Raw genomic sequence first — 22390 nt, 5'->3', positions numbered from 1 at the left:
GGACATGGCTGCATATCCTATTTGAAGCAGGTTATACTGTGCAGGTAACTACTTTTTCTTTTTTTTTTTTTGCACACACACCTAAAGATCAAACTATTGATGTGATGCAAGTCCAAAACTCCTTTTGTTTTAGGTGGGGGCTTGTAATTAACTTATTCTTAGTTCTGTTAATAGACGAGTGGGTTCACAGTCAAGAGGCCTGTTGTGATTCACCCACCCAGTCATTAGTGCCTCTCTGTTTAACAGTACAAGGCAGCAGAAGCTAACTCATGCTTTTTGGGGGAGACCTGTAATTTGGGAACCTCTCTGTCAAATGACCTCAAATGTGGTTCACTAATGCTACCCTGAACCCCAATGAGGCACCCCAAATTTCAAAGCAATGCAAGTAACTATTCAGACTGTAGAGCACTTGCAAGAGTGGAGGTTGCTGCAATTAATGAGTGATGGGTAGGGCTGCCAAGTGTCCAGTTTTCGACTGGAAAGTCCACTCGAAAAGGAGACCTGGCAGTTTCCAGTCAGATGTACTGACTGGACACTAAAAGTCCGGTTACAATAGGAAGGGGGGAGACGTAGGGGGGAAAACCAGGATCACTTTGCAATACAGTTACAAAGCCCTCTGCCATCCAAACCCCACCCCCAGGCTCAGCACTCACTGGAGGAGGAGCCCAATCTATGTTGAGTCTCATCTCATCTCATCCTCCTCCTTCCCCACTTAGCCCAGGACTCACTAGAGGAACGCGACCGGCCACTCATGAAGACATTGAGGAACTTCTTGGAGAAATGGATGTCAGCCTCAGGGGTGGAGTCCTCAGACAGGCAGACCGAATCACACTTCAGTGCATCCTCCTCATACTCCTCACCGATGGCCGACTCATAGGGTGAAGAGACGCAGTTGTCGTAGACGGTTGCTGAGTCGCTCTCGTCGCTGTAGCCTGAGTAGCACTGCTTCAGGCTGACTAATTCCAGCTGCACGTTCTCATCTACCACCAGCGTGTACTTGACTGAGTCGTAAGAGAGGGCACTGGTGTCTGAGCTCACTGATGCCCTCTGGAGGCTGTGCCCATGCCGGTAGCCACCATTGCTGCTGCTGCTGCACGAGGTCCTGGGCAGGCTCATCTTCTCAGGCGAGGACATGTAGTCCAGCACCTCGTCCTCCTCGCTGATGGAGGGGTTGGGCTTCCCCATCAGTGGGGGGTAGCTGGAGGTGTCTATGTCGGAACTGATGGACATGCGGTTCTCGCTGGACTGTGACAGGAAGGGCTTCTCAGGCTCCAGTGGGTCAGAGTTCTTCTGTACAGGTGTCAGGTAGATCTCCTCAGTGGCCTCTAGCCTCACGTCCATCTGGTAGCGGATGCGGTCCCGGTGGGCTTCTGGCCCCCTCGTCACCACCACCACGCTGGGGTTGTGGGGTGGGAGCCGGCCGGCAGCCTGGTGCTTCTCAGGCACCCGGGAAGACACAATACAGGCAGGGGCGATCTGTGTGGCGGCTGTGCGCCGGCACGGGCTTTCTGTGGATGTGCCCCGATCTTTGGTGGAGGTTGTGCTGTTTTGGTGATTGACCTCATCACTTAGGCAAACATGGTCATGGGGAGGGGTCTGCTCACCTGTGGGGTGGGCAAGAGGGAGAGAGAAAAAGAGCAATATCCATCCATCAAATCCAGAGCACAAGCAGCCTAGGAGCACTCTGTGCTGGGATACACAGTGAGGACATACCCAAGCTGCTGCCAGCCCCCCTCCCGCACCCCAAATCCCCCCACTCAGGGTCTGGGACTGAGGTTATGGGCCCAAGAAGAGTTCCCTGCTGAGCCTATATCCCATGCCAGCTAAATAATATTCAGATCACCCTTCTGCATATCCGTAGGCCGCAGTAGGAACAGGAGCTTATCCTGGGCTCTGCCTCCTGATCGCTAACCCCAGAATAGCTATTCATGCTCCAAGGCTGCTACAAGAACATTGAGTACAATCCATCTCTCACTTTTGGTCCAAGCTGGAATGCTACGAGCACCCAGGATACCAGGAAAGGAAGGAATTTACCAGCTGGGGCAGGTACCCAATAAAAGGTGGTGGGCAGAGGGGAATCAACTCCCAGCTGGCCAAATGTTCCTCCATCAGCCTGTGGATAAGCACAGCACCCACCTCACTGGGCACAGGCCAGAGGGAAGGGGCACTGGGAGGATGCAGGACTGCGGTTGCTCCTCTGAGATCCAGGCACTGAAGGAACTGCCAGGAGACAGAAGGGGAAAACCGGAGAGAGTGAGAGAAGCAGCCTCCTGCTGAGAGCCTGGACTCACCAGTTTTCAGGGGGGATGATGACCGGGACACCCGCTCCTGCCAACTGTGCTTTTTCCCTAGAGAGTTGTTATTCAGAGTGTCCTGAGAAGAAGAACAAAGCTGCCTTGTAGCTGGAACAGTAAACAGTGCATGGCACAAAGATGCCCTGTCCCTCCCCCAGCCCACCACTCCACTTCCCCAGTCTTCCTCCACATCAGCCAACGATTGTCCATGTGCATCAGAGGATCTGGCTGCTCAGATGGATCCACAAGCTAATCCCAGATCTGCAGACGCTGCTGAGAAAGCCTGGGCAGTAGCTTGGGAGCTAACTCAAGGCAGGAGGGAACGAGCCATGAACAATGAGGAAGAACCTGATCTGGATTTTTGTACCGCAACCCTAGAGTGGCACTCAGGGCACTGCCCCAAGGACCCACACAGATTTTGTTTTCCTTCAGCAGGAAAATCCCAACCAAACCTTTCATCTACACACTGTGCATGTGGTCTCTCACCTGCATGCTCTTTCCCCGCAACATTCACTTTGTGATCTTTACTGGCCATGTTACCAGAGGAGTTCATGAATTCTAGTGCACTTGAACCACCAATGAGAGGCACATTAACCCGTGGTTGGGGAGCGCCAGAAGCCAGGTCATGCGTCTGGCAATCGTTGGTGTGAGAAGCTCTAGACACTTGTGGCACAGGAAGTACAAGCCCTTCAGTGTCATTGGGCATAGAGGGCCAAGAGAAATGCTTGTGAGCATGGCAGGCAGTATGTACACACAGTGGTTGTTCCTCTGCTGTGTCCCACACCTCTCCAGGGCACAGCCAGCACTTTGTACATACGCTCTGCTCCCATCACAGCAGGCCAGGCAAGAAAAAAATGACGTGTTATCGCCAGGACCAACATTTCCCCCATGGGCAACATAGCTGCCTATCCACCCTGGGCATGAGGGCCACAAAGGTCACTCTGTTCGGTTCCTGCCCCAGGACCTGCTCTTTCTGACCTTGTCTGCATTGGGAAACTGCATCTTTTTAGAAAACACCATAACTATGATGTCTGAACTACTGTGATGTTCAACCCAATTTTGCCCTTCCTCTGGATAAGGCAGGCGTGTTTAAAAACACATTAGCTGGTCATGGTTAATCCAAAGGGGGACTTGATGCATTTTCCCAGTGTAGACATGGCCTCAGTGAGATGCCATTCAGAGAATCAAGCTGGTACGGGGCATCAAGCATCCTGCAGTTGCTACTCCTGAGTGTTTCTGGCAGAGCTAGAGAAACCATGAGCACAGCCAGATCCTACAACCCCCACCAGCTGCTTCCATGCATTAGCTGACGAATTCTGAGGAGCGGGCACTGGGGTAGGTCTACACTACAGGTAGGAGCAAGCCTGCCAGCCCGGGCAGACAGAAGCACACTAGCAGGGCCTGAGCTAGTGTCCTAAAAACAGCAGTGTGCATGGTGCAGCACCAGCAGAAGCTTGGGTTAGCCACCAGAGCTCAAGCCATCCTATACTCTAGGTCCAAGCTTGGGTGGCTAGCCTGAGACTCTGGCAGTGCCGTGTGTCCACACAGCTAGTTTTAGCACCCATAAGTCTGTCTTCCCAGGTTAGCAGGCTCGCTCCCAGCTGCAGTGTGGACATATTCCCAGTGAACAGGATCCACCACAGGGAGACGGACCATCTAGTCTGGTATCCCTCTCCCTTCTGTGCCAGAGCAGACCCATGGCCCCTCTAAACCCTCCATCACATTCTCTAGGGCTCTGTCCCAATCTTGCATTGGGAGTCCCACCCTGTCCTCTGTAGACTCATCCACATCTCAGTGTCAAGGCATCTCCCAAGGTTAAATCAAAATATCCCCTCTTAGTCTCACCCACTGCTCTAGCTACACCTCAGTATATTGCCCTAAAGATTCCTTCCCCTCCTCGGGGTTTACATCCTTCAGTCACCTTCCCCCTTCATGTTTAGTCATCACTGAGCCAGCCTAGACAGAGCCTTAGTAATCTCACCTCAAACTGACCCCTCGAGTCCCAGAATTAGAGCTCTCTGGGACTGAGGGCCCCACCACTGAGTGTGGGATCAGAGGTGAGGTCTCTCCAAAGTCCCCAGTCTGGGACTGATTTTGCATACCCAGCCCACAGAATATCACTGGTGTTTTGCAGCCATCTCATTGTAAACTCCTGTCCTGTTTGCTCCCCCTCCTCCAATCCCCACAGAGTCTCTCTCAGCCTAGGAAGAAGGAATCTGCCCTCTGGATTCCCCTTCCATTGAGGATCGAGCTTTTGGGTTATTTCTCCCCAGCTGCAGGATCTATATTGACTCAGGCGGAGTCGCACTTTGTGTGTGTGTGTGTGTGTGTGTGTGTGGTCTCTAGGACCCTTTGGATTTTCTCTGCTATCAGCAGGGTTTGCAGATCCTCCTAACATTCCTACACTTCCCCCAAAGAGAAGGATTCAGATCTGCTAGGGAATTTCTAGCTCAGAGCCTCTGAGCTGCCTAATAGTCACCTTGTGCCCCTTTCCAAATGCAAAGAACCCTTGGCATGGGAAGCCTCTGAGAAGGCACATGCTATATAAAGAGTCTGCCAGTTCCTTCCCTCTGCCCAGGAAGGGGGACACCCCCCCCCACACCAGAACGAGAAGGGCTGGTGCAGGCTGCCAGCATAACCCCAAAAGCCCTGCTCATGCCAGCGCAAAGAACTAAGTGCCCCATTTGACTCATCCCAGTCACTTGTCAGAATGGGATCGCAGCCAGCCAAGCTGCCATACTCACCACCTCTGTCAGGGCTCCTGCACACTGTGCCCAGAGGGGCAGCCCTGGCTACAGAGGAGGTAGCAGCTCCCAGCCCTCTCTCCATCAGCGCATGAGCTGGCCAGGGGGACTATAAGAGTGTAGGGGGGGGGGGGGATCAGATGCACCAGACCCAGCATAGAGAATGCAGGAAGCTTGCGCAGTTGCCCAGGGATAGGATGCATTCTGGTTACCATCGCGGAAATGCAAAGAGAGCCACAACGGGCTTGAATCGGGGATGACCAGATACTCTCGTGCCCCCACAGAGTCTGATCAAGCAGGTGTTTGGTCCCAGCAGCTGGCAGATTGATTTCTCACCCTGAGATCTGAGGCACTCCAAGGGTCAGGGGAGGGAATCTGCATCTGAGCTCAGCAGATCCTCCCCTAGAATGACGGGAAATGGAGTCAGAAGCACCCCTGTCACTGAGGACCGTTGGGCAGCACCAGAGGGAGATCAGAGGTGCGCCTCACTCCGTCATACACCAGAGCTTATGTCAGCTCACTGGGGCCCAGCACACACCTAGGTGTGCCCAGTACTTAGCCACAGAGAGACGGAGGGGAAGAAGTATGAGCGCCTGGGCTGGATGATAGTTAGTGTCATGGAGTGGCTGGGATCGCCCTAATAGCCAAGGTGCTCTGGGAGTCTATCCCACAGCCCAGAACAGAGCAGTATAAATGGGAACACCCCCATGTGCTCCAGTGAGCTGGAGCATCCATCTCGGAGGATTCCCACACAGAAGGAAAGTAGCAGCTTGGAAAGTGGCAGGACAGCTGCCCAAACAGCAGCAGCAGGCTGGCTCCTGGGACCATAAAGTGGTGAGTGCAACTGAGTTTATGGGGGATGCCTGGGACTGAAGCCAGCGGATGGTCTTAGCCCCTGCCTTTGGAAGACTATATGAGGCTTTGCCCCCTCCCTGCCCTAATGGTGGGGATGCTAAAGGAGGGCTCTGAGCAGATCCTGGCTGCAGTCTCTACACCAGTTGGGGTGGGAGGGAACATTGATGTGTTCCCTGTTTAAAACCTAACCCCCTTTTTCTACCCAAATGGAAGAGGGAGCTTGGCTGTGAGGGGAAGGGTCTGGAAGCAGCAGAACCAGGCATCAGTTGAGAGCCATCTGCCCCAAATGAGAGGCAAAGGAAGCTATTGCAATAAGGAAAGAGATTAAATGTAGTTCCCAACCCCCTGCCTCTACCCTGCTCATCTTGCTGCTGTCACCACCTGACATGCCTTCTGAGAAGCCAGTCAGTGCCCTTTCCTCCTATTTCCTCATATAAGTGTCCAACAGACCCAGAGGATGGTCCAGTTGTTAGGACACTAGCCTAGGACTTGGGAGACCTGGTTCAATGCCAGACTCCTCCACAGGCTTCCTGTGTAGCACTGGGTAAGTCTCATCTCTCTAGTACCTGTACAGAGGGGAGAAGAGTGCTTTCCTGCCACACTAAGGAGTGTGGGGTGTTCAGAGCCTATGATAATGGAGATCTAAGACAAACTCTTTTTAAACATGCCTACCGCACCTCAGGCTAGACAGATCAGCTAGGGAGTGAGTGGAGTCCCAGGGAGGGGCAGCACTGCAAAGGAGAGCCATGGGCAAGTCAACAGGGACCACAAGCATCTCTGAGAGACCCTTTTGTGGGGAGATCATTGGGGGCATAGGGAAAAGCAGAGGCTGAATTTGCCCAGCCTCACCATCAGCTGCAGCAGCAGGATATACTGCAGGCCCAGAGGTAGAGACACTGCACCATGGGGCCCAGTTTCAGCTCCTTCTTTCTTATATAGGCGCCTACTACCCTCCCACACCATGTCCCTATTTTTCACACTTGCTGTCTAGTCACCCTAGAGCCAAGTGCAGGGCCGGCTCCAGGCACCAGCATTCCAAGCAGATGCTTGGGGCGGCAGTCCGTGTGTTTTTGCCCCCAAGCAGCGTGCCGAATTGCCGTCACAGGGGCAGTCCATGTGCCATTAGGGCGACACACGCATTTCCGCGCCTGTGGTAATTCGGCAGCAGCTTCTATGTTCCGCTGTCCGCGGCAGCGCAGCTTCTGTCTTCCGGCTGAAGACAGAAGCTGCCGCTGAATTGCCGCTGTGGAAACGCGCAGGCCGCCCTAACAGCACACAGACTGCCCCCGCCGTCTGCAGCGGCAATTCGGCGCACTGCTTGGGGCAGCAAAAACAGTAGAGCAGGCCCTGGCCAAGTGGGACTCTCTCCATGTCACACACAGCAATTCATAACACAGGTTCTGCCACCAGAACAGAACAAAAATGCTGCTGATGCGAAGAGGATCGACCCTCCTACCCTCTCGGAACCAGGTAGGTTTTGCAGAGCTAACAAGAGGACAGAGCAGTAAGAATGTGTTTTAGTCACTGAAGTGAGCAATTCTGACTCTAATACACGTACATGTGCAGGGGAGCAGGGCTGTGGGGGAAAAAAAGGGCCATTGGTACAGAGGGTACGTCTATACTGCAATCGTATGGTGTGACTGCAGGTTCTGTAGACATACTCTAGATAGCTTAGGTCCTAGATCAGTGAAGCTGCGGCACCATGGGCTTCAGCATAGGCTGTACAAGCCATCTGGACAATTATTCAGGTAGCTAGCCCATGCTGAAGCCTGCACTACCATGGCTTCACTGCTCCAGTATTCGAGTTAGTAAGAAAAAGGCTAGCTTGAGTGTGTCCACATAAGCTGCAATCACACACTGTGATTGAAATGTAGAATGACCCCTAGCCCCTTTCCAGACTAGAACTATTCTGAACTTGTGTTTGCATTTCTGACCCAATCAACCTATGTATGTACAAATATCTCCTGTCTGTGTGTTCCATTTTATGCATCCGAAGAAGTGAGCTGTAGCCCACGAAAGCTTATGCCCAAATAAAGTTGTTAGTCTCTAAGGTGCCACAAGTACTCCTGTTCTTTTTGTGGATACAGACAACACAGCTGCTACTCTGAAACCAATCAACCTACCGGGTCTCTGAGTGACATATGCAACCCCCAGCCTCATCCAACTCCAGAGGAAGACCTGAAGCGTTGATTAGAGTCACTAATCTGATACTATAGTATTTTCAGGGCAAATGCTGGCTGCTGCCCCCTTACAAAGAGGTTATAATGGCAAATCCAAAGAGGAGGAAGTGAAAGTGAAGAAGAAATCTCTTCTTCCCACAGTGACTCTCGCTGCTGTCTGTCAGGAGGGCTCTTCCACTTGCTCTACTCTACATAACAGCAGAAGCCGTGAGGAAGTATTATCCTGGTGTTAGAGACAGACACTCCACATCAAAGAGGCTTCCTGTCATTCAGCTGGTCCTCTCTACCGTCACCCAGCCTTCCCCTCTGGCACCAACATTGCATCCCCTCTTCACTAGGATCCTCTCTCTACATTTATTTTCCTTTTGCCATAACAAGAAGCCAGCAATGCTAGCTTCTGCACAGCAGCGCCCCACCATGTCAGTCCCTATTCAGGCTACCCTGCGCCAGCAACACTAACCAGGATGTTTCAGAGTAGCAGCCGTGTTAGTCTGTATCAGCAAAAAGAACAGGAGTACTTGTGGCACCTTAGAGACTAACAAATTTATTTGGGCATAAGCTTTCGTGGGCTAAAACCCACTTCATCGGACGCATGCAGTGGAAAATATAGTAGGAAGATATATACACACACAGAGAACATGAAAAAAATGAGTGTTGCCAGGATGTGACGCTCAGATTCCTACTCTCTCAAGCCCGTTCTGTGGACTCAGGGTCTGAAAGGATTACAGCAGGCCCCAGCTGTCACTGCCAGGCACTTCGGGCTCTGCACTTGTCTGTCCATCTGGCAGCTCCACGTGCACAGGACCACGAGCAATTGATTTAAAAGACAGCAAGAGCGACTTGGAAAGGAGCCTGCATGAAAACCTGACTGGCCTGGAGACCCCCCCTCTCCCCTAGTTCTGCTCCAAGGGTGGTGGGGGAGGCATGCTGACCAACCAGGTCTAAGACCAGCATTGCTCCTGGACAAGATCAAAATGAGAAGAGGTTTCCAGCCCCCAGAGATCCAGCCCCAGGTGGCTCCAGTTACAGTCTTCCCTCAGTGAAAAGCCCAGGAGGCAGACCACAACCCCCAGCCAGGTGTGAAGGCCCTTCCTGGACAAAGCCCCCGTCCCCAGTACAGTCTCCACAGCCTCTGAGGGCAGCCAGGCACAGCTCTCTATATACACTGCAATGAAGAGGGGGAACAGGAACATAACTGGGGCAAGTTTCAAACCACATTCTGTGGAAGGACGACTCAGCCCTCATTTGCAGCACAATGAAGAGAAATAGCATCATAAACAATTCAACAGTCAGTGAGGTCAGCCAGCTCGATAGGGCCTTTCAGCCACATGGACGCTCCCCACCCTAGCCAACCCCTGCCACACTGCACACACCCATCTTAACCCCCAGTCCTATCCATCCTCCTCCCATTCTCCCTTCCACCCCCATGCACCGTCTTCTCCCACTGCACATTCCCACCAACCCACTCAGCTTCTGCACCAAACCCGTATTTCCCCATACACTCCCATCCCTCTGGCTCTGACCCCCCTCTGCACCTGTCCGTTCTCCCCAACACACAGAAAATCAGACAGACACCCCCCTCGGACACCCACACTATGCCTCTCCCCAAAGCCATTGCCCTGGAATTTCACCAGGGACTGGCTTCCTGGATCAAACTTCCTGATTCAGGTGACAGAACAGAACCCCCAGCCCTAAGCTAACAGGACAGCAAGGCCCTCCAGAGACCTCGTCTTCTCCTCTGAGCTGTAAAGACCAGACTTCATCTTCTCACTCCCTCTCTGGTGCCCGCTGCTTGCTCCATCTCTACCTTGGCTCCCCTTCCTCTCTGCCAAGGGTTTGCTACTTGCTCTCACTCCAGAATGGCAAGCAGCTGCTGTAATTCTGTGACTGCCAAACCTCCCTCTTCCTACTTCCTCCAAGCCTCCTTCCCTCCTGCCTACCCTCCCACCTCAATTTCTAGCACTTCTGCCCACACTGACATCACCTTCCCCACAAAGGTCTCGCACCTTCCTGAGTTCCATGCCATCTCATGTCAGCCTGCTTCTCCTCTGCCATCACTGATAGCTCCTAACTGTACCACCCTATGGCTGGGGGGCTCTATCCTTGGTCCCCTTTTCCTCTCCCATGTTCCCCTCTCCTCAGTGCCTCAATTGGAAATTTAAGTTCAGCTGCCAGTTTTATGTGGATGCAATCCGACGCCATATCCATCAACTCCTCCCCATCTGTCATACACAGAAGCACCTGCCTCTCATTTCATTCTTCTCAGCTGAATGTCACCAGGATGAAAATCCTCTTACTTGGCAAGAGAAGCCACTTCTCAATAACAGCGAATGATAAATATAACCTTCCGTATGTATCGCACCGTACACTGCTTTGCAAACTCTGCAGGAGACAGACGAGCAAAGGGATTCCTGCTAGTGCACACAAGCACTGCACACAACACTGAAATGCAGCCCCCTCACAGTTAGTTGTTTAGGAGAGGAAGTGAAGAAGCATCTCTCATCAAGCTGAAACTGCAGGGGGAATTTTGGGAGACAGAATGGAATCACCTGAAGCGCCACTAGTCAGGACCTTGGGCTCCTATCTCACTCAGAAGAGAGCACCAGCACCGTACTCTCTAGCACTGACTGTGCTGGGACATAGGGGTCAGCAAGCATCCCCGACGGAGTCACCCACAATACCTGCACTAGCCCCTGTAGTTTCAGACTTAGAAGCTCTCCCATTAGGGTGACCAGATGTCCAATTTTATAGGGACAGTCCCGATTTTTGGGTCTTTTTCTTACATAGGCTCCTATTACTCACCCACACCCCCCATCCTGATTTTTCAAATTTGCTGTCTGGACACCCTATCTCCCATCCACATCCTGACCAGGCTAAGCCCTGACTTTCCCTCTGAAAGCAAGCAGGGAGATAGCCCTGCTACAGCCTCCAGCTGAACCTGTAGCCTCCAGCTGAACCATCCATCTCCTTGCTGTAACCCAAAGCTTTCCAGTACCTATCACGCTGCTTTGCCCTGAATGTCCTCCTGGATGACTTCCCTCCCCCCTCCACATGCACACACACACCTCAGGCCTAGCACACTCTGCTCAATGGCTCATTCATAAATTTGTCACTTCATGTCTCATTTACTGAAGCTCTCCCCTATGGCCTCCCAAAGTTGCTCCACCTCAAATCCAGCCTCCTCAGACTCTTCCAGCCTCCCAAACCCACAATCCCTTCTCCACCACCAGACTGACTTGCCATGGCTATGCCCCTATCTACCTTCTCTCAGACTCCTCATCCCCGCCCAGAGGCTGACTCTTTGCTCCTGCCCCGCCACTCCCTACCTGACCAGTGCCCCAACAGGACTCTGTCACTATCCTGTGGTGACTCACCCAGAACCATCACTGCCTCTGCACTCCAGACAATGATTTCTAGGGGTCAGTAGGACAAAGTGACCCTGGACAACCCCACAATACCCAGGGCAGAAGGCCCTGGCTGAGCATCTCTGCCAGGCAAGTATTCTGGTACTGCCTTCTTGGAATGCTGGCTGGGAATCTCGGCAAGGGGACACTATATCCCTCCAAGCCTCACCCAATTATCAGGTGATTAACGAATGATCTCAGAGGAGAGGGATGTTTGACTCTCCAGCCATTCAACACCTCCAACCTAAAAGCAAGGGAGAAGATTTCAACTCCCCACCCCCACTTTCTGCCTCCACGTCACTCTCATGGTTTCAGCTGCTTCCATTCACAAGCCGAGCTGTGTCATCCCAAACAAAAGCCTCTGGAAAAGAGATTAACCCCCTCCTCACCCCACACCAAGGGCTGAGTTACACAGATTGGAGCGAGGCCCAATACTACCCAGCAGCTCTCATCTCCCCAGTTGCTATTGCCACTGCTGAGCTTGCTTGAGGCCCCAAAGAGATGACTGGCATCTGGGACCATCAAGAGGTTGAGAATCCTCCCTGCACTCCCTAGGAGCCCAGGGGACAGGCAAAGAGAGAGCGGGCTTTTAACTGCACCCATCATCACCCTAGGTTCTAGGCCCCTGGTCCCCTGGACTTACCTGGGTCCGAGGCACCTGTGGGAAGAGGTTGAGAGTTGTGGGCCGCTTGGGTCTGTAGGTGTCCATGGTTACCGGCGGGGGCTCCTTCTTGAGCGGCTCTGGGGCGGTTTCCTCTTCGGCAGAGGTCTCCCCGGCAGCATCGATCAGGTCTAGCTGAAGCATCTCTGCCTGGAGCCGGCTCGCCTCCCCGCCGCCCACCCCCAGGCCGCTATTGGTCTGCAGGCTCACATGGCTCTGGGAGGATTAAGAGACAGAATCATGAGACTAGGAGGGAAGGTGGGGCAGTCACAACACATCACATCAGCCCCAGAGGGAGGGAGCCAGAGATGGGACGCAGCAGCAGCAAGTCTGAGCTGCCTTTTATTTAAGGGGACAGGAAAAAATATTCAAGTCTCCAAGTGCAGCTAAAAGCAAAGGTATCCATATTCCCCCACTGCAGGCACAGGGGCACTCACGCAGCTTCTTTATTCACCCAACTGCTTCAGCTCCCTGCCCAGACACTGCAGCTACAATTGCAGCAACATGGCTATTTTCTGGTTCATAACAAGCGGCAGGGAGGGAGGGACACAGGGGCACTGAGGTTGCACTGGCTGATACCTTGAGAAACACAGGTATACCAGAGACACACAGTTTGAAAATCAGTCCCTCCAGAGAATCACAGGCAGCGGAAAGATCCTGTTAATCCAGCAGCTCCTCCTCCCAAGGGCCAAGGCAGGACTGGTTCCTAAAATAAATTCTCCAAGACTCTGTCCCAGTCTAGCTTTAAAAGTCCCAGGTGATCACACTGCCAACCCTTCCCCTCGGAGACTGTTCCACAGACTCATGCATTTCATTGCCAGGGAGTTTCTCCATTTCAGCCCATTCTGCCAGCTATACCTTTACTTATTTAGTTAAAGAGCCCTAATCTGCACAGGAGGCAGCAGAGCTTGTTTCCAGCTTTTGGACGGTAGGTGGTAGAATTTTTCCATTGTCTCTTTGGATTTTAAATATTAGTACAGGTAGCTTGGCCCAGGGTAGATACCTACATCTATTGTGCATACATTGATATAGAAATAGTTCCTCTCTGTCAGAAGGGCAGCCTGCCCTGAGCACCCTCCTGCTGTGGGCCACAGCACAATAAGTGCACCAGCCTCAGTTTCTCTCCTTCTAAGTCCCCAGAAATACTGCCCAGTCTTCCCAAGTATAAACATTCCCCCTGTGAGGTTCATTTATTATGGAAGTCCTATATACAGAAACCATAACAGAAGTCCCACAGCCACAGTTCAGATCTTCCCCAGCATAGTCCCACATGCAGCCCTCACATCCCTCCCCACACCATGGGTCTCCAGAATAGCCCCAGCAATCCTCACCACAGTCTGGCTCTCCAGGGCAGTCCTCTCCTGCCATTGTACCAGGACAGCCACTCCAGCCCTCCCAACTGGAGTGCAAACCCCCCACTTCCCAGCATGAACCCCCATAGCCTCTCTGCTAGGAGCAGCCCTCACTCCCTCAGTCTTCTCATGGTTCCTCTGGGCCCAGCTCTCTGGCCCAGCATATGCCAACAGGTAAGTTCCTCTGCTGCTCCCCTCCCATCAGCCTTCTGGCTCTGGCTTGGGTATGCCAGCCAGCAAACCCTTCTTGCTGCTCTCCTGACTGCAGCCTTCTCCCAGGAAACACCTGCTTCTCTCTTACAAAACCAGTTTCTCCTCCCTTGGTTTTCACACTTCAACTGCTAGAACAGGGCCTCATCCTCCCTGATTGAACTAACCTCGTTATCTCTAGCTTGCTTCTTGCTTGCATATATATACCTGCCCCTGGAAATTTCCACTACATGCATCCGACTAAGTGGGTATTCACCCACGAAAGCTCATGCTTCAAAATGTCTGTTAGTCTATAAGGTGCCACAGGATTCTTTGCTGCTTTTACAGATCCAGACTAACACAGCTACCCCTCTGATACCTGCTTCTTTCCTGGATGCCTCCAGTCCCCTGGTACCTCATCTTAGGTGTGTGTGATGGCAGCAGCTACCGCTGCCAGAATTTTATGGGCGGCTGTATTTGGATCCTGGCAGAGACATGAAAGGCGAGAGAGATTGACATATGAAGCAAGATGGAATTGATGTTCATGGAGAGATGGAAGCACGTCAAAAAATCCACTGCAACCATCGTGCCTCCTTGTATCCCAGGTGGCTGCTTAGAGGATGTCAGGTCTGCCTACAGTCATGGAGTCCTGCTGGATTCACGGCTGGTATTCTTTGTGTAAAATGCTCTCTCCTACTTCTGCCTGTTCAGGAGATTTCAGCCCATCCTGCTGGCCACAGGGACCCACCCAGGTATGACCTCAAGGCTTGATTTTTGCCACACACACTACAGGAATTAAACCATTTATCTTAAGCAGCTCCACTTGGTTCAAAGTGCAGCCAACTGCTTACCCAGCAGCATAGGCCACTGAGAACTCATCATTTCAGTGCCCTAACCCTACACTGAATGCTGAGTTCAGTTCAAGGTTTCAATCCAGTTCAGACTAGCCCTCACCCCCTGAGATAATGATGGTATGTGGCAGCCACGGTCCTCTGGAGAGTGGAATTGTCAATCCTGAGGTGAGACCTGCAGTCACAGGGGTCAGAGCTCTTTCTGCAGCTGTGGGAGTCACTCCTGAAAGGGATCAGAAAAACCAGGAGTCTTGGTGCCTTCTGAGCAGAATGAACTTGGCATCTGCACAAATAAAGGATGATTAAAAAGAGAATCCAACCAACTGGGACAAAGAAACCAAGACAGACTGTATTTATAGTTCTGGGGTGTTCTAAGGCACTCTGATGCCCTGATGATTGGCACCAATATTGGTACCAAGACCGAAAACAAGAACAAGCTCAGTCTGTCCAATTTGACTATATTACAACCAGGAGAGTGTGGAGCTGATAATTTACAAGTGCTTTGATGGGTGTAAGCATACAGGAAGGAGAGTGTCACAGGGTGACTGGTCCCAGTAAACGAAGTATGTTCAGTGCCCCTGTGCCAGCACAGGTGCTCTCACTGACCAATTAAGAGGGTGGGACAGCCCCTGGGGGCTATATTGAACTGGGGGATACCCAGTGATGAAGGGAGATCTAGCAAAAGAGAGACCTGGCAGCGAGTGGAGTCCCAGTAAGTCAGAGCAGACTGGCTCAGTCAAGAAGGGCAGGGGAGAGGCAGGGAGTATGTGAGTACCCACAGCGAGCACATCACTCTGGCCTCCCACTGAAAACCACCCTACATGCAAAGTTTCAGTCCTAATCTACAAGGCCCGGTATAGCATTGGCACAAACTATACCAGGAGCTACTGGGAGGACTCTGTTTACACAGCCATTCAAGGTTCCTCCCCATAACATTGCAAACAGGAGAGCATCACTGATCCTTGAACTGTACTCTAGGCTTGGCCTTTCCACTACCTCACTTCCATGTACAGAGGGATTCGCCTCCAAACTAGTGAGGAGCAGCATGGATCATGAGACCACTGAGTCCAAACAAGAGCATATGGGGATGTGAGCAAGCATATATGAGAGAGCCAACATCCATCAGTACTAAGGCCCTAATCCTGCAACTGGATACACACAGGCAGATGCACCTGTGTGGTGCCCTGCTGAAGTCTGTGGGACTCTGCGCAGCCATGGTGATCATTAATGGCTTGGGGCCTAAGGCAGCAGGGGAGACAGACAGGTGACGCTGCTGCTTGCAGCCTCAGAAAGAGGGGTTCTTGCAAGTGAAGTGGAGATTTAGTGTAAATTAGTGGGGTGCTGTACAAAGACAGGTCCCACAGCTAACTGGTCTGTAAAACAGTAAAGGCCCCTGCCCTGCAACCTTGTGAGAAGGTGTCCACGTCCCCCAGTCCTGGGCTGCTGCCTGCTTCTTCGAGGCCATAAGGATGGTAGTTGTGACCAGTGGCGCTGCAAGTTGGAAGGGGCTGGGGTACAGTGGAAAAAACAGGGACAAAGCATGCAGCTGCGCCAATTTTTCCAGCTTATTTTTATATAAAATGGAGTTTATGCAGGAAATGCTGAGCAGTTCCAAAATGGCAGAGCTGTAATTCCTTCTAATATGTTAAGCCAGACTTTACCCCTGATTCCTCCCCTTTCGTAATTCCCAGCAGCCTGAGAAAGGCAACTGCCTGCCGTACTCACCACCCTAGCATCAGCTGTACTGGCACAGTGGCCCAATGAATGATACTGGCATCATTCCAGGGTCCCCTTAGACCAGACGTGGGCAAGCTATGACCCATGGGCCAGATCCATCCTGCCCGGCCCCTGAGCTCCCGGTCAGGGAGCCTAGTTCCCGGCCCCTCCCCCGCTGTCCCCTCTCCTCCACAGCCACGCCGCTGCGCAGGCCGCACTCTGGCCCACCACTCCCACAGGGCAGCGTGGGGAGCAGGGAGTCCTGGGGGGTAATCAGGGACGAGGGTGTGGTTGGATGGGGCAGAAATTCTGGGGGGGCGGTCAGGGGATGGGGAACAGAGAGGGCTGGGAGTGGGAGTCCTGGGGGGCCTGTCAGGGGGCAGGGATGTGGATAGGGGTTGGGGCAGTCAGGGGGTGGGATTCTAGGGGGCAGTTATGGACTGGGGGCCCCAGGAGGGGGCAGTCAGGGGACAAGGAGCAGAGGGCAGTTGGATAGGGGGTGGAAGTCCTGGGGGGGCTGTCAGGCGGCCAGGGGCAACTCTATGTATTTTGCCACCCCAAGCGCGGCAGTCAGGCGGCTTTCGGTGGCATGCCTGTGGGAGGTCCACTGGTAACGTGGATTCGGCAGCATGCCTGTGGGAGGTCTGCCGGTCCCGTGCCTTTGGCGTACCCACCGCCAAATTGCCGCCAAAGCCACGGGACCTGCGGACCTCCCACAGGCATGCCGCCAAAGGGAGCCTGACTGCTACCTCACAGTGACCGGCAAGTCACTCCCCATGGCTGGCTGCCCCAGGCACGTGCTTGCTGTGCTGTTGCCTGGAGCAGCCCCTGCAGGGGACAGGGTGTGGATAGGGGTTGGGGCAGTCAGGGGACGAGGTTGGATGGGGGCAGGGGTCCCGGGAGGGGGCAGTCAGGGAACAAGGAGCAGGGGGATTTGGATGGTTTGGGAGTTCTGAGGGGGGCAGTCAGGGGGCAGGAAGTGGGAGGGGGGGGGCCAAGCTGTTTGGGGAGGCACATCCTTCCTACCCAACCCTCCATACAGTTGCATAACCCAGATGTGGCCATAGGGCCAAAAAGTTTGCCCACCCCTGCCTTAGACCTGTTGCTCCTGGCCTCCATTGCCACCTTCAGGGCATTTCCAAGAACTACGTTATCATAAGGAGAAGAATGGTGGACCACAGCGGGAGTAGAGCTTTGCTTCTCAAAGGCATTATGATAGAAACAAAAGGGCAACATTTTCAACTGCAGCTGAAGTCAAGCTGAAGTCAAGGGGAGTTGTAGCTGCTCAGGACTTCTGAAAATCTGAAAATCCCAGCCAATGGGAGCTGCGGAATCGGCGCTCTGGGTGCGGGTAGCGCGCAGAGACCCATTGCCCCCCCTTAGACCCAGAGATGCCCGTCTCTGAGGCAGGGGAACCTAGTATTCAGCGATGAGTGAGAGAGGTTTAGGGCAACCTATTTATTTAACAAACAAGTCAAAACCCATATGCAGTAAACAGGATTACTGTTACTGTACTCTAGCCTGGCTATATTTCCTGCCTCAGCCTCTGCAACTGGTTCCCCATCTCTGTGCATGAGTCAACAGGCCGTGTGGCTCTGGATAGTATTCTGCAGGAGGGATGGCAACTACAATACTCCTTGCTGAAGCGTAACCCTTTGTAGCAGCAGGGCCACCAGAGGATTCAGGGGGCCTGGGGCAAAGCAATTTCCATAAAAAAAAAATTGCAATACTATAGAATACTATATTCTCAGGGGGCCCCTGCAGGGCCCGGGGCCTGGGGCAAATTGCCCCACTTGCCCCCCGCTCCCCTGGCCCTGTGTAGCAGGCCTGCCCTTTACAATTTTGTACTAAATTTCCTGCTTGAAAAAATTCTAACAACTAGAGGAATTATCAACTTTTTACATATAGTTATGCTATCAACAAGTCTCAGACAGTCTTTTTGACAATTTCAAGAGTCTTCCAGATGTACCATAAAGCAAAATGTCCTTCCATTTCTTCAATGGCTTGTTTAGTCTTTTTCATGCAGTCCAGAACAGGATGGATCCATGTCCGTTATTGTACAGCCAGTGTATCTGCTCTCCCTCTGCTGTCTGCTTGTTTGCTCTCTCAGCCACATTCTCAGGCACCTTAGAAGACATCTGAGCAAAATGCTTTCACTTTCTGTTGATCATGAAATATGAATTAGATGACATTCCTTTAATCACTGCAGCCTCTGCTGACCACTAACTATCTTTTTAAATTCAAACATAGTCTTTGAGTATTTAAAAACAAAAGAACTATGATAAGGGTCTTCTTCCTCTTTAATAATTTTCTATCGGTTTTAACTTGTCTGACCTCTCTGCTGAAAATTTATTTGCCATCCTTTGGTTATGCCTTGTGTCTGGTAATAGGCCATGTCTATTATACAGAAGTTTTGCTGGTGGTTTTTCACATTGCAGAGGTGTTGCTCTGTAGATGAGCAGAGCTAAAGATGGCTCTGCTCTTGCATCAATTGCTTTTCTGAGTGAGTCCTTCACTGTACTCTAAATTCTGCTAATCCATCCCTATATTTGCAGAAACTTCTGAATTTCAACATGAATTCTCTATTCTTGAGGTATGGCCCCTGTCCATTACTACAGACCATGGCATTTTATGGAATTCCCTCATACGCAAACATTGATTTAATGGGACCGAGCCAGATTGCACTGAAGTTGTGATACGTTTAAGTGTCGAGCTTTGGGAAAGTTGCTAAAATAGTCTACGATAAGGTCATCATGTTTTTTTCCAGAACAAACAAATCTAACTCAGTCTGTGTCCTCTGTTCTCTCTGTTGTACATCTCTGTACTTCCAGCAGGTTTCACACACACTCACCATTTTGTCAACGTCACTGTTGTCTCTAGACAGAATATGACTTGTCCCGCTCTTCTTGGTTTAGTCATTCCCAGGAGTGTTTCCTCTATTTTCTCCAACTGTTCCCTCCCACCACTGGAGGGAATGACTTGTGGAAATGACTATGTATGTACCTTTCTCTGCAGGCTCACCTGTATGTTGGAATGGGAGGGTGAGAGAGGTGCGGATTTCGCCAGGGCCGGCTCTAGGTTTTTTGCCACCTCAAGCAAAAAAATTTTTGGCTGCCCCCACCCGAGCCCTGGGCTCCCCGCTGCACTCCCCTGCTGCCCTAGCCCTGGGCTCACCCCCCGCACACCTGCACCCCCTGCCACCCCAGCCCTGGGCTCTCCCCCCTCGACCCACACCTCCCTGCTGTTCCAGCCTTGGGCTCACCCCCCACAACCCTAGCCCTGGGCTCTTCCCCATCCATATACCCCGTGCTGCCCCAGCTCTGGGCTCTCCCCTTCCCCCCCACCAGTGCTCCCCCACCCACACACCCCCTGCTGCTCTAGCCCTGGGCTCTCCCCCCACCCACCTTCTGCGCCAGCCCTGGGTCACTGGTAGCTTGCTCCCAGGCTGGGTCATTCAGCAGGAATTTTGGATGTGCACAGAGCACAGACAGGATTGGTTCCCATATGGTTACAGAACTCCAGTAAAGTGGAACAATTTTCAGCTTGTGTGACTGGAGGATATCTGGATTATCAGACTGTCCTCCATAAATGAGGAAAAGTTGAGGTGCCTTTATTATTCTTTTGTTCCACTCTTTGTTTCTATGGGAATTTGCCAGTGCAATATCACTGTCTTCCTTATAAACAAATAAAACTAAAAAAAAAAAAGGAGCAATGGCTGTTGAAAATAGCAATTCCAGTCCTAAAAACCACTGGGAAGCATTTCTTGCTCAATTCTTTCCTACTTTTCACAGCAAATTACAGTGGATCAGTGTATTTGATTGGGAGAAATGAAAGTAACAGCTGCCCAAACTGAGCTTGAGCACTCCTGAATTTGAGGTGTTCAAACTGGAAGGCAAGTGCTAGATCCACCTTCTGAATATAAGCTAAATCTGGAAGGAAAGTCAATTTCTGCTCCATGGCTCAGAAGTGAAATCCTCCACGTGCCTGACGGTATCTAAAGCTGCCCAGGCCCAGAGCCTCCCTCCCTTACTTTCATTTTAAATTCTAGTGGAACAAGATACCCTCCCTGCATAGCCAGATAGTGAGGAGCACTGTCCATTTAGTCCACCAAATCCATCTTTGAGCGGTGCAACGTGAGGTCACACCAGTATCCCTAATCCAGTCTGGGGATGTCTTCTGAAGGGGATATCTGGGCCAAAGCCTTCTACTTCTTGGGCACACTTGTTCCCCATTCACAGTGCCACCTCCCTCTAGCAGTGAGCTCTCCATTCACAGCAAGCTGCAGCATGAGGTTTTAGCTATCGTACTCCCTCCCCCTCCCTCTCCTGTTGATAGCAACCAAGGGAATGCTGGGAAATGTAGTTCTTTCCCTCCTCCAAGGCTGGCTCTATAGGCAGGGAGCTAACCAAGGAACTACAGCTCCCAGGGCCCCCTGTTGGTTCTCAGCTCCCACGCTGGATCCCTGCTGGCTGCCCCAAGCAGCTGCTTGCTTTGCTGGTGCCTGGAGCCGCCCCTGGATATCGCCATCCATTACCTATAGCTTGTATTACTCCTCATAGTATTTCATCATTAGTCTGTTTTCCTCTTTCTAGTTCATCCCATATTCTTAGTGATACAGCCTGAGGCTTTTATCATCAGGTTCAGACGGACTATCATGGCTTGTTCCAGGTCACCTTATGGGTCAGCAAGTGGAGCATGTGGTCTTGATAGTGCATGTACCACTACTTGACAATGCCAGTAATTGCTATTTTCTTGACTGTGCTTCTCCACCTCCTTTTATGTATCACAGTCATTACTTTATGGTCCATTTCAGGTTTGAAAGGCACAGCCATAGAAAGACATGAGACTTTGTACAGGCATACACAAGGCCTAGCATCTTTTGATTTGCAAGTTCTCTGACACTGTCATAGCTCTTGCAGCATATGTGACAGGCAGCCGTCAGTCCCATGGCTCCTTTTGAAACATCTGCTGAGTGTTTGAACTCTTCTGTGTGTTGAAGCATTACAGCACTAATGCTGAAGTCAGTACATATTACAAATCTTCTAACTCTGTCATACTCCAACATGCAGATCCATTCTATATCTGTGTGGCAGCATGTTCTTAGGTGAGTTGTTTGAGCTGCATAGGTGGATACAAGCTTACAGATCTAAAGTCTAGATGGCTTGCAGTCTCAGAATGATTTATCTTTGGGTCTCTGCATATTCACTAATGTCTGACTCCTGAGAATCTGTCACTTTTTGTGGTCCACTTCTCTGCTCAGTAGGTGATTTCAGTAACTCAAAATGGACAGTTGGGCCCTATTGGTTGTTTCTTCTTCTTGTTTCCAGTCACCTCTGTAGTTGTCCCTGAAGTTCAGTAGTGGAGCTCCCCCAAAAAATGATAGCATAAATGTACATTTTCACTCCTGAGAGACATTTCTGCATCTGGGACACTGTGCAGAGAAATACTTCCTGATGCCAAATATATTCTGAAAGGCAACCTCACGAGGCAGGCAAATGGTTCAATGAAAGTGTAAATCTCAAAGTTTTATGTCCAAAGTATCTGCCAAAATCCTGCTGATGCATCCAATTTGCTAAAGAATTTGGTTCCTGCCATCTCAGCAAATGTTTTTCTCCTTGTGGCAAATATAACCTCCCCTTGTGATGTTCTTGTTCAGCTCCTTGGGTCAACACCAAGCCTCCCTTTTCACCCAACAGTTACTAAGGAGTGAATCCTGTCCGTTGATTCTCCTGTTCTATGAATGATGGTGTCTGTCATGTTTTGCAACTTTTTCTCTGGTTTCTGTAAGAACTTATCTGCTGGCATGTATAACAGACTCCAGACTGCCTGTAACTATCTATATCACCAGGCAGGGCTGCCCGGGGGGAGGGGGAGGGAAGTGGAGCAATTTGCCCCGGGCTCTGCAGGGGCCTGAATATAGTATTGCAACTTTTTTTTTTTATGGAAGGGACCCCTGAAATTGCTTTTCCCCAGACCCCCTGAATCCTCTGGGCAGCCCTGTCACCAGGAGACACCTCTTCTGGGATCACATCTTCATGTGATGCAGTTAGTGCTTTTTCACATCCAGTTCAAATTTAATACCTGTTATTCAATTTCTGATTCCCTATGGCATACACCTTTTAGGGTGACCAGATGTCCCGATTT

The 22390-nt window shown here is 51.5% G+C and overlaps 2 protein-coding genes across 4 annotated transcripts in view; both read right to left on the bottom strand.

Annotated features, from left to right (window-relative positions):
- Positions 1-22390, bottom strand: part of CRY2 (cryptochrome circadian regulator 2) — a 208057-nt gene that overhangs the window by 116509 nt on the left and 69158 nt on the right. The window lies entirely within an intron of this gene.
- Positions 1-22390, bottom strand: part of MAPK8IP1 (mitogen-activated protein kinase 8 interacting protein 1) — a 53961-nt gene that overhangs the window by 9556 nt on the left and 22015 nt on the right. For all 3 annotated transcript variants that reach the window (XM_075065271.1, XM_032775099.2, XM_032775101.1), the window contains 3 exons: positions 12121-12354; positions 2292-2373; positions 729-1604 (listed from right to left, as the gene is read on the bottom strand). In XM_075065271.1, coding sequence (XP_074921372.1) covers positions 729-1604; positions 2292-2373; positions 12121-12354 — 1192 coding nt within the window. The remainder of the gene's footprint in view (positions 1-728; positions 1605-2291; positions 2374-12120; positions 12355-22390) is intronic.

This window comes from Chelonoidis abingdonii, chromosome 4 (genome assembly GCF_003597395.2).
Source record: "Chelonoidis abingdonii isolate Lonesome George chromosome 4, CheloAbing_2.0, whole genome shotgun sequence".
Lineage (NCBI taxonomy): Eukaryota > Metazoa > Chordata > Testudines > Testudinidae > Chelonoidis > Chelonoidis abingdonii.
This window is presented reverse-complemented; position numbering and strand designations above follow the sequence as displayed.